The sequence below is a fragment of the Geotrypetes seraphini genome, chromosome 1 (genome assembly GCF_902459505.1).
Source record: "Geotrypetes seraphini chromosome 1, aGeoSer1.1, whole genome shotgun sequence".
Taxonomy (NCBI): Eukaryota; Metazoa; Chordata; class Amphibia; order Gymnophiona; family Dermophiidae; genus Geotrypetes; species Geotrypetes seraphini.
Genome location: NC_047084.1, coordinates 319,682,521 through 319,698,353, shown reverse-complemented (window position 1 = coordinate 319,698,353; position 15,833 = coordinate 319,682,521). Strand labels below are relative to the sequence as shown.

The 15,833-nt window shown below is 42.1% G+C and overlaps 1 protein-coding gene across 1 annotated transcript in view; it reads right to left on the bottom strand.

The window, feature by feature from the left end:
- Positions 1-919: 919 nt before the first annotated feature.
- BDH2 (3-hydroxybutyrate dehydrogenase 2) overlaps positions 920-15,833 on the bottom strand; it is a 52,655-nt gene continuing 37,741 nt past the window's right edge. The window contains exons 6-10 of the mRNA XM_033956818.1: positions 12,463-12,523; positions 8,047-8,160; positions 4,527-4,585; positions 3,321-3,413; positions 920-1,909 (exon numbers count right to left, since the gene is read on the bottom strand). Of these exons, the coding sequence (XP_033812709.1) occupies positions 1,856-1,909; positions 3,321-3,413; positions 4,527-4,585; positions 8,047-8,160; positions 12,463-12,523 (381 nt within the window). The 3' untranslated portion in view covers positions 920-1,855. The remainder of the gene's footprint in view (positions 1,910-3,320; positions 3,414-4,526; positions 4,586-8,046; positions 8,161-12,462; positions 12,524-15,833) is intronic.

The following is a 15,833-nucleotide window of genomic DNA, read 5'->3' as shown; positions in this document are numbered from 1 at the left end:
TAAAATGTAAGCTTTCAGGGAACACAACTGAAGTTTCCGTGGTGAATTTTTACACAAAAGATAAGCCTCACATCTCTTGTGGACAATTAAGCAATACAGAGGAAGCTATGTGGCAAGACTTTCATGGTAGCAAATAATATTTTACTAAATTATCAGATAGAGGAAAAATACAGTGAAAAAAAATGCTTTTAATGATCTTATGATTATGGAATTGTTACAGTACAAGAGTTCCTTCTTCTGAAGGACATATAGGATCCTTATATGAACCAATATGCACGGCTTTTCTTTATTTCTTTTGTCCTAAAGGTGTATGTTTTATATGAGAAGTCATTCTGTAAATTTGTAGAAAAAAAAATCAAACAGAAAAGCCAGAAGTGACAGAAATGGGACCACAGGTGTAACAGATCCTGACGGATGGGCTTCTACTGTCCACAACAGAAACATAGAAGCAAGTCCAAACAGCCCATCCAGTATGAACGCCCACAGCATCCACTATCTCCTCCTCTCCCTAAGAGATTCCATGTGCCTGTCCCACACTTTCTTGAATTCATACAAAGTGTCTCCACCACTTCTACTAGGAGACTGTTCCATGCATCTACAAACCTCTTAGAGGAGGAACATTAATAGTGAGGAAGATACAATATGAATTACCCAGGGACTGCATGAGGAGTTTATTGGAGGCTACTATGCAACGCTGAAAAAAGCTTTACAAAAAAAAAGAGCTATGCACTGTTTTCAGTTGTATTTTTTTTTCTTTTTTTGTAAATCTTTATTAGTTTTCAATTATTAACAGTGCAATACTGTGAATTTAAACATAAACGAATCAAACAAAAGCACTTTAAATATACAAATATTTTAACAACAAACATTTTCACCCCCCTCCTGCCCTTAACTAATGAAAATAAAACCACATGTATAATTTCAATAGAATAGATATAATGAATAATGATTATAATGTTTTCCCATCCTGGATGTGTAAGGAGGTCAGATAAAAAGAAAAGGTATATGACAGCTATTGTGACTCAATAAATGATGTCAATGGGCTCTACACCCTCTTAAATGCACTACTATATCCTAAAATGTCAGCATTCATTCTTTCATATTTGTAGCTAGAACATAAGTTTGCCCACCAGAAAGTATAATTAAGTCGATCATAACTCTTCCAGTTGCGTGTTATCATCTGGATGGCTATTCCCATCATTATTAAGAAAAAACAGCTTTTATAGCGATCCAAAGAAGGTTTAACATGTAATAGAGTACCACAATTATGGCTTCATAAGTCAGTGGTATTGATGGCCCAAGTACTGCATTTAATTGGCCGCATATCGACTTCCAAAAATTAAGTACCAGTGGACAATAGAATATCAGATGATCCAAAGTATCAGCTGTATTTTATTTACAGTGGTTTGTAACCCTTATATATTTTTCACATTCTGTTTTTAAAAAAGGGCATGAAAGCAGGAGTTTCTTTCACTGATCTACATACCATACCGCTTTTATAGAAATATTAAAAAAGTTAAGAAACCCCCCCACCTTTGTATAAGGGGCCGCCAAAAAGTTCTCAGCCCAGCCAACAAATTTAGAGCAGTCTCCATCAAAGGCTATACACTTAGTCCAGCGATTTTCCACTGTTTTCATTCCGTATTTTTCCAACTTTGTTGGTTGGGCTGAGAACTTTTCAGTGGCCTCTCGTATCTTCACCCCCCTTGATAACAAGTGTAAAAAAGATTTACAAGGCACTGGACACATCTTTGCTTGTAGTTGGTCTTGATTGCAATGTTGCTTTAATAGTATGGAAGAAGAAATCAGGTTTCCCCCCTATTGTTCCTCCTGAAGGATTCAGCATCGGCTTGGGTCACAGGCTCCAGCCTCCATCAATGATGTAGTCGGCACCAGTTACGTAGACAGACTATACCACAAGATGTAATAATTACTCAGTGGCATACACAAATTATGAAAAAGCCACATTTAAAACACATTTATTATTTTTTTCAACTAAATCATCTAAATGAAAACAAAAAAGTTGGTTTAAAAACATTTCAAGAAGTTTATGGGACCCAGGATGGTTCATTCTCTGACACAACTTTCTATTGTCAACCTTAGTTTTTGGCTTCACGGATAAGTTGAAGAGATCTAGTGTGAGTGCTGAAAATTACAACTATTTACTACTTTTCTCTATTAGTACCTTTATAACTTTTCAGGGTTTATTCTGTTTTTAATTTATTATTGTAAAACGCCAAGTAGGTTATCTGATCTGCAGTGCATCAGGAAATAAATGAACTTGTTTAAATTAAACAAATGTCATATAGCCAAAAACCACATGGAGGATGATGTCCGAAGTTTATCCTGATAAAATGGTCTGACTGAAAAAAGTCATCCTCAAATGTGACAAAATGTGTTTTGGATCGTATATATTAGCATTGAAGGTTTAAACACTCAATGGTGGACCCAAAATAATCAAGTGGTTTAAAGATATGTCCATCATTACAATTTGTGGTATTAATGGAGGACTGAGTTGTCAAAGACCTTTTGTGTGATTGTCCTAACAAGTATTCATACATATATATACATCTATATATTCTTTTGCGAATGTAGGTTGGATTGAGATGTTATTTTGAAGGTTGGTATTACATAACAGCCTTCACTGCACTGCATCAGGAATCCAACAGGGGGCACCCAGTTACAGAATTGTTCCCAAATAATAGAACCACACAAACAATGTCTGAATTATGCAGATAAGGTTGAATATCTGCATTACGACTTATCTTTTATGCAGATAACACCTCCCCCCCACCTCTGCACTCCCACTGAATTTTCAGCTCTACAATATCAGTAGAGATTAATCCCTCTCAAACAGAACATTAGTCAAAATTAAGCAATCTGGAAATCTATCCTGACGTTGAACTATGGTAGGGTTACCAGATGTCCAGATTTATCTAGACATGTTCTCTTTTTAGAGGACTGTCCAAGTGTCCAGACAGGTTTTCAAAACCCAGCACTTTGTCCAGACTTTGAAAACTATTGAGCTCAGGGCTGCGTCTGGAGAACATAAATCTGTGCATGCACAGATGTGGCACGATGCATGACATTATCGTGTCACATCCGCACATGCTCAGATGCTCTCTAGACGCAGCCCAGAAGAGATGGGGTTTGTGTGGGCTGGGGTTGGGGGGCAGAATAGGGCAGGGCCACATGTCCCTTTGTTTGAGGACAAAATCTGGTAAACCTATACTATGGAGTTCTGTACCTTGTAATTCACATCTCTATAGTACAGCGTCAGCATTGGCTTGCAATTCTGTGCAGATATTGTTACAACTCACTTCATCAGAAGCCAGATACACAAAGAGGTGTGCCACTTCTTCCGCTGTAGCCAGCCTGCCAGTCTTCTGTCGGGCAAGGAAATCTTTAAATGCCTAGAAAGATGAAGACTGTGCATCAAAATGGAGGCCCCTGAGGAGCTCTGCAGAGCAGCAGGTCATGCACTTAAGAAAAACCTCATGAGCATCAGTTTGCAGCTCTGCTTAAATATTAAAGGCAAATTGGCTCTCATAAGCTATCCATGTGCTTGTTGGGTTTTAACCAGCTGTAAAATTACAGCAATTTGCACTAGGGAAAGGACATCCAAGTATATAGAAACATTATGGCAGCAAAGGCCAACTGGCCCATCCAGTCTGCCCATCCACTATCTCCTCTTCCTAAGAGATCCCAAATGCCTGTCCCATGTTTTCTTGAATTCAGACACATTCTATTTATGTTTTTTTGAAGGTGCATTCTCTGGAATTGCACACTGTATTCCAAATGGGGCCTCACCAGAGAATTATACAATGGCAGTATCACCTCTTTCTGGCTATTCCTCTCCCCATGTACCCAAACATCCTTCTGGCTTTGATCGTCATCTTTTTTCCCTGTTTTGCCACCTGAAGATCATCAGACACAATCACCCCCAAGTTCCCCTCTTCTTTCCTATACTCTTCTCTTGGATTTTTGCAGCCCAAGTAAATGACCGTGCATTTTTTTAACATTAAACCTTATTGCCAATTACTGAACTATTCTTAAAGCTTTGCCAGATCCCGCCTCATGTTATCCACACCCTCCAGGGAGTCTACCCTATTACAGAGATTGGTATCATCCACAAAAAGACAAACTTTACCAGTCAGTCCTTCTGCAATATCACACATAAAGATGTTAAAAAGAGCCCTGTGGCACCCCACGAACGACATCCTTTTCCTTGAGGCAAACTCCATTTACCACTACCCTTTGTCTGCTTCCACTTAATCAGTTTTTAATCCAGTCCATCAGTTTAACTCCCATACTGAGGGCACTCAGTTTATTTATCGGCCGCCGTGTCAAAGGTTTTGCTAAAATCCAAGCACACCATATCTAAGCGTCCCTCCCATATCCAACTGTTTGGTCACCCAGTCAAAGATATCAATCAGATTTGTCTTACAAGACTGGCCTCTTGTAAAACCCGTACGTCAAAGCAATTCTACTTACCAAGAAAGATGACATGTGTACAGCTTGCATACCTGCTCTGGGTTAGGCCTGGCATGAATTCTTTCTCTTAAAGATGGTGTATCAACAGTTCCTGGTAAAGGTTCAAAATTTAGTAGGGTTGGATGGGTCATATAGATTAAGACACTAAGGGGTCCTTTTATCAAGCTGCGGCAGGGGTTTAATGCACGTAATACCGCGCGTTAAACCGCCTGCCACGCTAGCCGCTAACGCATGCATTGAGCAGGCGTTAGTTTTAGAGCCGGCCGCAGGGGTTAGCGCGTGATGAAACGTCCGACGCGCTAACCCCGCTAGCGCGGCTTGATAAAAGGACCCCTAAAACAACATCTGATAGCGCAGGGCAATACTTTTAAGTTTACATCAGTGTCCCGCAAACGTTTTGATGCCGTGGCACGTTAAACTCGGTGTCGCAGCTGGAGGGCTTCCGGAAGTGCACAGATGTCAACGTGATGTCTCACACGCATGTGTGATGTCATCACGTCGACATCCGCGTATGCATGGAGGCCCTCCAGCTGGCCCTGAGCCTATGTCTACACCTGTAGGGGTTAATGATGGAGGAGAGGTGGAGGGGAGAGATGCCGGCTGACAGCCTACAGGACATGCCTCTCACTGCGAGAGGCATGTTCTGTAAGAAGTCAGCCAGCACTGGCGTCTCTCCTCCTTGCTGGCATTTCTTGGCACACTTGGAATCTGCCGTGACACACAGTTTGCGATACACTGGTTTACATAGTTTTGGTTGGTGCTGTTTAAAAAATACTTATTTATTCACGAGCCACTTCTGAAACTGACCCAACCACAAGACAAGAGGACTTTTTAAACTATTTTTAATGGCTATTCAAAACTTGAGTGGTCATACATAGCAAGACTGCTATTGGGGGAGTGTGTGGTGAAATGGTTAGAGCTACAGCCCCCAGCACCCTGGGGTTGTGGGTTCAAATCCCACCCTTCTCCTTTTGACCCTGGACAAGTCACTTAATCCCCCAGTGCCCCAGGTACATTAGATAGAGTGTGAGCCTGCCGGGACAGCTAGGGAAAATGCTTGAGTACCTGAATAATTTGTAATCCACATAGAATTATAGGATATGCGGAATATAAATAAATAAATAAAATAAAAAACTTTCCCAAAAACAATTGCAGTAACAAGACTGTACAGACGACTGATTTGCATAACTTGCTACCTTTAGTGCTGTGATCAAATAGTTGTCAGTACACTCATATGACTGCCTTTTTTTTTTTTTTTTTTTGGAAGATCAGAAATGTATGAGCAATATAATGTAGTAAATGAGATGCAGTTTAGACACTTGGGCCCAAATTTTATATATGGCCTCTAAAGTTATGCACTTGTAGCTGATTCATACATAATTTAATTATACAGTGGAACCTCGGTTTGCGAGTAACCCGGTTTGTGAGTGTTTTGCAAGACGAGCAAAACACTCAGCAAACTTTTGACTTGCAAACCGAGCACTGCCCCGATAAATGAGCACTTACAGTCCAGGAAGCACCGCTTCAGGGGATTCCTCTTCCGTCTTCCGGCCAGCCTTCCACTTTGGGCGCCTTCCGCAGGTTGGACGACCTCTGTCTGGGCCTGCGCGGCCGGGTGCCGTCCCGCCTGTGCTTTGCATGTGATGCGCACAGCGTCAGTCATCAGCATTGTGCATGTCATGTGTGGCGTGCAGGTGGGGCGGCGCTCGGCTGCATGGGATCAGGTGGGGGCTCTCCAGAATGCAAAGGGCATCCGAAGTGGAGGGCTGGCTGGCGGATAGAGGAGGCATCCTTGTGAAGCAGCACTGCGGGGTTCTCCGGCGGCTGGCGGACATTAGAGGCATCCCCCCGAAGCGGCACTATGGGGTTCTTCTTTGGATGACGGACGGAGGAGGCGGACAGAAGAGACGGCGCTGCAGCACCCGGCACCCGACAGGTACAGACCCCGGGTTCTGGAACGAATCGTTGCTGTTGCCACTATTTTCTATGGGGAACTTTGCTTTGATAAATGAGCATTTTGGATTACGAGCATTCTCCTGGAATGGATTATGCTCGTAATCCAAGGTACCACTGTACAGGTATAATCGGTGCCGATAATTAGCAATTGACACCTCTTAATTGATGCTAATTGAAGCTTGCATAACTTGGTTGGCACATAGCACAAAGGGCTAGATTCACTAATGCCATGGATCGGGATCAGATCCGACCCATGGCTGGGGGGATGATTCACGAATCGCTCTCATGCAAATAAGGGTGATCGGAATCACACCCCCAATCAATCCCAACGCATGCGCAGACCATCTGTAGATGGTCTGCGCATGTGCTGGCCCTCTGTGCCTGGCAGAGCTGCTGGAAAGAAAACTTTTTAGTTGTTTTTTTACACTTTTTCATGAGTTGTTTTTTACTTTTTCGCGAGCCCGTGGGTTTAACCCGCGGGTTAAAACCACAGGTTCACCCTGCGGGGAAGGCAAGGAGAGTTGAGGCAGAAGCATGGTGGCGATCGGGGGAGAGCAGGAAACTCGGGGCAGAACTAGGGCGGTGATTGGGGCAGAAAGCAGGAAAGTTGGGGCAGAGAGCAGGAAAGCAATCGGGGCAGAAGAACACTTCAGAAAAGGACATTAAACTTTAGAAGCATCCGACAAAGGAGACAGGCTCTGGGGAGAGGCAGAGAGGCAGGATTTCAGGGCGGCAGAGAGCAGGAAAGGACAGTCGGGGCAGAGAGCAGGGCAGTCGGAAAGGGCCTGAGCGACTGGTCCTCAGCAGTCGCTTATTTTCTGATCGGCCAGCCCAGTCGGTGTCCCTCATTTTTTTTAGTGAATCGCTACCTGCCTATATTTGCATGCCGTTCCTCCTCATTTGCATGCATGGATTGGATCGGGTGCAGATTGGATCTCGAGTAAGGTTAGTGAATCGGGTCGGGGTCGCAAAGTGGTCAGGATTTGATTGGTGGGCTTAGTGAATCTAGTCCAAAGTGTTATGTGACTTGTCCAGTGTATATCTAAAAGTGGGCATGGTTAGGAGGCAGAATGTGGGTGGTGGTTTTTGTTATTTTAGTTATATGCAAGTTTTTGATTTATGCACCATCATGCCCACAACTTAGATGCAGGTCAAGAAAACCCTGGCCTAAATAGGTACATCTAAAAGTTAAGACACATAGTGGTGCTTAGGCAGAACTAAGCATGATTCTATACAGTGTGCATAACTTTTAAAGAGTCGCACTTAGCGCCACACTAGTTGATGATTGTTTTAGGCAGAAATATAGTATAGAATCAGGCCCCAAATTCATACATAGATCCTGGGCATACATGGAAATTCCATATGCCAAATCTAAGCACTGGGAGCACTTCTGAGAGTAGTTGTTATAGTGACTACTCTTAATACTTTTGTAGATCTCTGTGGAGATCTACAAAAGCAATTGTGTCCGCAATATCTTGGTGGGTGGGGCGATTCCTCCTGCGGATATATAACATGTTGCACAGTAACGTGAACTCTACTGGGATGTCAAACTCTTCATGGTATAGGCTTGGAATATAAATCAAAGGCTTTACTTACCAGGATATACGCAGTTACATCGAATGCCTTGCTCAATAAAGTCTGCCGCTACGGACTTGGTCAGCCCAATGACGGCTGCCTTCGATGTAGAATACACACATCTATTTGCAACTCCTGTGACAGAGGAAGAACATTGGAGAAAGTAAACACCAACCACCTCACCTGCTCCTCCCCAACTGTCTCACTCCCAAACTAGAACCTGACTAAGGCTATCATGTAGTGGTGGTGTTCCACTATTTGTCCTATAATTTTGCCCTTCTCCCCTGTCTCACTATTAATTGTCTCCTTCTTTCAACCCATGATCTCTCATCACTGTAGCTGCTTTTCCTTGGATATCCCTAGGATAGTAGATTGGGGGTGGGTCAGTAGAGTGGGCAGACCTGATGGGCTATTGCCCTTATCTGCCGTCATCTTCTATGTTTCTATCTATGTTTCTATGTTCTTTAGATTCAGGCATGGTCATAATGACTGGTGTTGCCATTCAGCAAATCACATATAATTGGAAGGATTGGAGAAGATTGAATTACAACTTTTGGTGGAACTCTCTATGCCATATCTATAAAATGGAAAGATTTATTGCATTACAAAAGGGTTATTTCAAGAAATTTCAGGATGTATGGAAACCATTAACAAAATATTGTACGGAGTAGTAGAGTTTGTTTCCCTTAAATTTATTAGTATTAATTGGGTAGGGTGGGGATATTTTATTAATACATATTTATATTATACTGGATTATATGGTAGGGAGGGAGGGAAGGGGGAGGGATAAGATTTTAAGTAATATGCAAATGATAGTCTGTAAGTGATATATTTATTGTTAATGTGATTGAATATATGTAACACTTAATGTAATCTTAAAAATGAATAAAGAATAAAAAAAAAAGATTCAGGCATGGTCCTGGAGGATTAGGGATGGATGAATGTGTTTCCTTTTCAGTAAAATCAGGAGATTGGGAAGTACCGTATTTTTCGCTCCATAAGACGCACTTTTCCCCCCCAAAAAAGTGGGTGGAAATAAGGATGCGTCTTATGGAGCAAATACACCTCCCTCCCTGTACCTTTTTTTAAAAGTCCTTTGGAGCTTTCCACGCTCCTCCCTCTCCGCGCTCCTGCCTCCCTCGCTAGATGGCTGTTCTGTTTGGGCAGAGCGGCCTTCTTCCTCTTGGGAACCCGCCAAGCACTGGCTCTGTCAGTTGCGAAGCAGGATGTCCTGCATCGTTCCATTCGTGAAGGGGCAATGCCAGCGCAGCTCCTCTAACACGGCCCGGCGGTATAAGGCTTGGCAAGGAGTGTGGGGTTAGGTGCAGAGCCTGGCGGGGAGAATTTGGTTCAGAATGGTATTTTTCTTGTTTTCCTCCTCTAAATCTAGGATGCGTCTTATGGAGCGAAAAATACGGTACAAGCAGAAAGATGTTTTTAATTTTGTACCATATAGAGGTTGCATTAGATCCTGTTCACTTAGGGATTCATTGCAAAATGCAATTTGACCAGGAATGCCTAAACTTTAATACAAATCTGTAAGTGGCAGATAGCACGTGCAGCAGCTAAGAAAGCAAATAGAATGCTAGGAATTATCAGGAAAGGAATGGAAAACAAAAATGACAATGGTATAATGTCCTTGTATCGCTCTACATTACGTCCACACCTCGAATACTGTGTGTAATTCTGGTTGCCTTATCTCAAAAAGGATACAGTGGAATTAGAAAAGGTACAGAAAAGAGTGACAAAATTGCTAAAAGGGATGGGACAACTTCCCTATGAGGAAAGGCTAAAGCAGCTAGGGCCCTTCACTTTGGAGAAGAAATGGATCAGGAGTGATATAAGAAGAGATCTATAAAAAAATTGAATGGCGTGGAAAGTGTAGATGTGAATTGCTTGTTTACTTTTTCAAAGAAAAAAAAATACTAGGACCAGGGGTCATGCGATTAAGCTACTAAGTAATAGATTTAAAACAAATCAGAGAAAATATTTCTTCACACAACGTGCAATTAAATCCTGTAATTCATTGCCAGAGATGTGGTAAAATCAGCTTAGCAGAGTTTTAAAAGGTTTGGATAATTTCCTAAAAGAGAAGTCCAAAAGCCTTTATTGAGATGGTTTGGGAAAATTCACAGCTTTTTCCTAGGATAAGCAGCATAAAATCTGTTTTACTTCTTGGGATCTGAGTTGACCACTGTTAGAAACAAGATATTGGGCTTGATGACAATTCTTATGGTCTCATGTGTGTATTTGTGAAACTGAATTTAAAAAAAAAAATTGAAAAGAGGAGCATAGGCACTAAGATCAGATCCAAGCTAGTTTAGGAAGATGGTGTCTCCTGCAGAGAGAAGAGTTCTGCTTTTTTTAAAGTGACTTTCACCATTAGAAATTATAGCTAGTGGTTTTCATATAGCAGGCAGCTGCTCACCCTTTTTTCTTATGAAAGAGTTAAACACCATAGTTGTGTTAAGTAGGCTGCCCATTTTTGACATCCACAAAAGTATGAAAAATTTTCCTACTGAATCCACAGCTGCTGCCAACAACCTTTCTGATCAAAGTTCAACTGCAGGAGCTCTGTGAAGCGAAGCAAATCAAAGGCAGAAATGTGTGTATGAATAAGTCTTGGGGGATTGGCGCATGGGCAAAGTGAAGTGAAGAACATTCTAGAACAGTGGTGTCCAACCTGCGGCCTGAAGGCCGTATGCAGCCCCATGAAGTATTTTGTGCGGCCCCAGTTGAGGGCAATGCAGTGTTTTCCTCTGCTCACCCTGGTGTTTACCATCTTGCCGGCTCCCTCCTCTGTCTTGCTGCAGCTTTTGTGCGGCCCCAGAAACATTTTTTTCAGCCAATGCGGCCCAGGGAAGCCAAAAGGTTGGACACCCCTGTTCTAGAACATGCCTGCTAGCATCTTCTCTCTCTTGAACCATGCTGAATCTCTCTTCACTTTTAGTTCCTTCTGAATAGCCCTCCATTTATGACAATTGCTATTCAAACAACACCTAAATATATATACACAAGATATTTGCTGTTGGGAATTAAAATCACCAAGGATGAAGCAAGCCCTTTTCCTACACCAATTTTTCTAAAGGATTACTTTTCAGTATTGTAATCTGCTTTGATCTCTATTTGCATGATTTCTATCTCAGCATGCAACATAAAAGTTGCCAACTGATTTATTTGAAATTTGCTTTTTGTTAAGCTTCATGAGCCAAAAAAGACTGGAGTATTTTTCCTACACTTTAGCTTCTGGGAATTTTTGAATTTGCTATGGCAAGCCTATTTTGTTGGGGTTTTTTTTTTTAGCTCCGATTCCAGTTTCCACAATTTGTTCCCCTTTCCTATATGGAAATTGGCAGCACAGAAGAACCGAAATTGAGTGACTCAGGGCCCCAAATATAGTACTATATTGAAAACAAAGAGTAAGTGGCACACATTGGCTAAGTTCACAACTAGTTCAATACATTTTGATGATGTAAAATATATGCACGGGGCAGGGCCAAAGGCCCAGCAGTTTGGCAGAGGAGTCCGGAGGAACAGGAGGGACTGAGCACCCCTCCTGCTCTCAACATTTAGAGGTGTGGGGAGGGGAAGGGAGACGGTGACGGGGAACGGGGGTCTGTGTCCGGTGGTAGAAGGGAGTGGGCGTTCCAACTACCGTTTTTAGGTTTTTGGGGGGGGCGGGGGAGGAAAGAGTCAGCCTGATGGCAGGAGGGAGTCTGTATCCCTCCTGCCATATTTTAGAGCATAGTGGGGGGGAGCGCCTATGGCAGGAGGGAGTTGGAATCCCTCCTGCCATTTTTGGGATTTGGGGGGGATTTTTTTATCGGCCAGATATTTTGCGTGGCCTGTTAAAAATAAAAGAAAGAAAAAAAGCAGCTGACAGCAGTGACGGGAGGCTGCTTCTCCTGTCACTACTGTCAAGGCTCTACCTCGACTCAATCGCTCACTGAGTGATTGAGTCAGGGAGTTTGAATGCAAATGATTTGCACCTCCATGCAAATCATTTGCATGCAAAAAAGATAGTGAATCAATTGCTGTTTAAAAAATCAGCCAGTAATCGGCCAACAGCGATTAAATCGCTATCTTAGTGAATCTGGGCCTTAGTGTCATAGCATCTAACTGCAAGGGGGGAGGGGGTACACATGGGCGGGCCATGGGCATGTCGCCCAGTTTGCGCTTAGTTTATAAAATACTATAAACTACAAGTGTCACCTAAGTGTGCCAACTTATGCCTGCCACTGAAATGGCATAAGAGGGTGTGTCAATGCCAAGTTTACCCAAATATTCTATAACGGAATCTTAGCGTCAAGATGCCACGCTATGTGCGAGGGATTGGGGTGCCAGGACTGAGATGCTATTTTATTGAATTGCCCCTATAAGTAGTCAGTTCAATGTATTCCAAGTATCTCTTTTGTAAGTAGAAGGTAAGCTACTAACCTTTAATGCTTGATGCCACTGAAGACATATTGATAATGTTTCCAGATTTTTGGGCAAGCATCTGCCAAAAGAAATAATACACAGAGATTTTATGTAACTGACCAGATACCGTGTATTACAGATTCTTTCCAGAATGGGAGCAAGATCATGAAACATGCTATTCTCAAGAGATGCATGCTAACTTTCTTGCTATTAGCATAATTTTTACTAGCTTTAGTGGGAAGAGACTAGGAATAGAATAGGAAAAAAAAGGATGAAAAACAGAAAGGAAAGCATGAACTAAAGGGTAGCTGCTTCATAGGTACAGCACAGGTGGCAACATGGTTTGCTATACAGAATTAGAATATATGATGAAAAAAAGTAAAAGGCTGAGGGTTGGATTCTCTAATATCGCCAGTAAAATCCGATGGGTCACTGTAGCGGCTGTAAATGTAACGATTCAAAAAAGGCGAGTCATTCTCAAAGAACCATGCATGAAAATGAGATTCACGGAGGGTCGCCAAATTTACATGAGACCAGTTGCTGGTGACAGCGATTAGCACATGCACAGAATAGTCCACGGAAATAGACATGGGTGGAAGGAGGAGGGAGAACTACCAGCAAACGCTATGTCGTTGTGTCAGTCATAGGCATGCTAACTTTATTGGATGGAAGGGAAGGGAGGGGAGGTGTAATCATTGGCTTTCAACAAGCGCATATATGACATGCCTTTAATACATGCACTCGAGACGTGTGCTTTTGAGATTTTTTTTTCTGGCTCCCTGTCCCCCCCCTTTCTTTCTTTCTTTCTCCCTGCCCTCCCCTATACCATCGCCATTAGTAAACATGCTGCTGCCACCGCCGCCGGGGAAAGGCTGCCACTGCTGCCATCGGGAACAAGCCAGCACCGAGTTCTCCCTCCCTGCTTTTCTTCCCCGTGGGGCTGACCAACTCTTGCCACCCAACATCAATTCTGACGTCGGAGAGGATGTTTTGGGCCAGCCAATCGCTGCATGTTTACCAATGGCGGCGGCATGTTTATCAATGGCGGTGGCATGGGGGAGGGCAGGGAGAAAGAAAGAAAGAAAGGGGGGGACAGGGAGCCAGAAAGAAAGAAAGGGGCAGGGTGAAACAAAGAAAGAAAGAAAGAAAAAAATGGGGCACGGAGAGAGAGAAAGACAGACATACAGAAAGAAAGGGGGCATGGAGAGAGAAAGAAAGAAGGGGGCAGGATGAAACAAAGAAAAAGTTGTGGGAGGGAATGAGGTCTGGAGGAGAGGAAGCATATAGCAGGCTGAAAGAAGGGAAGAAATATTGGATGCACAGTCAGAAGCATAAAGTGCAACCAGAGACTGATGAAATTATGAAACAAAGGTAGGAAAAATGATTTTATTTTCAATTTAGTGATCAAAATGTGTCCGTTTTGAGAATTTATATATGCTGTCTATATTTTGTACTATGGCCCCCTTTCACTAAACCGCAATAGCGATTTTTAGCGCAGGGAGCCTATGAACGTCGAGAGCAGCGTGGGGCATTCAGCGCGGCTCCCTGCGCTAAAAACCGCTATTGTGGTTTAGTAAAAAGGGAGGGGGTATATTTATCTATTTTTGTATAGTTGTTACTGAGGTGACATTGCATAAAGTCATCTGCCTTGACCTCTTTGAAAACCTGTGGAATATAATTGATAATTAACATTTTCTCTGCGTACAGTGTGCTTTGTGTTTTTAAAATTTTATTAAGGGTAGATCATTTTGACTTGGCCACGAAGGTAAGGGGGAGGGAGGAAGGGGAGCTGCTGAAAGACATCTAGTAATCCTTGCAGGTTTGACTGTGCAGGGAATTATTTTTGTAAAATCATGTTTTGTTATGTGACTGGCATTATTTAGACTTTAATTTCTATGAATGAATAGAATGAAAATGATATAAAATTACTTGCTTGTTTTTATGTGCATGCGCTGAAGGAAAGTGGAGAGAGAGTGGGCTGAGGACGCTGAAGGGAAATGGGGAAGAGAGAGTGGGGAGAAGACGCTGATTTATAAATTGACAATTGTACAGAATATTGTTTCTTTTATACTTTAATATAATATGTTCAATATAAAACAATTCAAGGCTTGTGTGGATGGAATCAGGTGGTTTGCAGGATGGGGATTGAGCTTCTGGGGATTAGTCCAATAAAATGGTATTTTCTCATTTCTCATTATTTGTTTTATTTTTATTTGTTAATTTGTAAAGTGGTGATTGTTATGTATCAGTTTTTTCAAATTTACATCTACTGTCTTTATATTTTGCACAGTATTAGAAGACATGTATTACTGTTTTTGTGGTGTAGTGTTGCATTGTATGCAGAGTCTGGTTTCTTGGCAGTTCAGTTTAACTTTTGTCTACATATTTCTATTTTTAGTTTGTGATTATTCCAAATGGGCGAGGGTGTTATCTGTCTGTGTGTATGAAAGGGACATGCCTTTCTGATAGCATTGACTGTACAGGATCAATTGACTGTGCAGGATCTAGTTTGTTTAGTTTTACAATGTATGTGTTGATGTTCTAGTGCTCACTGCAGTGTTTAAGATGCTGCCTTTTCCTAGGTACACTCTTGTTGTGCGATATGTGGATTGTTACTAAAAATCATATTTTTCATATAGATGGATGGGGGGTGTCAAAAAATGATGGGCCCCGGGTGTCACATATGCTAGGTATGCCACTGGTATGGGGTTTAAATGAGATACATATCAATAGGGAGCCAATGAAGAGAGAGAAGATAGAATCCCATGTTGTATGCCTTACCACACTCCTAGCAGTGTAATTTTTGGGAAGTTGTTGAGGACAGATGATGGAAAAAGGAAAATTAGCCAAAGCAAAGTCTGTATATTCTAAATGAAGGAATGTCTGCACACACAGGATGAGTCAAATGCAAAGTTTCTGATTTTGTAACTGTTGAACAGCTAATATCCAAAGCTAGTTTTTCCCTTTAAGCTTCATGTCTTCTATTTTATTTGAATTTATTACCACATTTCCAAATTGCTCACACATCCAATGATTGGAAATAGCCCCTTCTCATTTCTTTTTTTCAAGGTTTATTGAAAAGTAAACAAAGCAGTACAAAAGAATATCTCGAAATAACAATCACCATTGACCCCCCCAACCCCCCACAAGCTTCACATAAAATGCCATGGTGAATTCTGAAAGTTTTAACCACATCAACACAAAGGGGGGACCTTTTTCCACCCACTTCCCCTCACACACCCCACCCCCCTCCCTGCTACCCCTGAGAGAAGTAGACAGGCCTGGTAGAAAGAGAGAAAGAAAGAACGAAAAAGAAAAAAAAAAGATAAGATGCAAGGTATCATTTCAGGTTACGCCTTGAGACATAGGAATCCCAGCATTTATGGTAG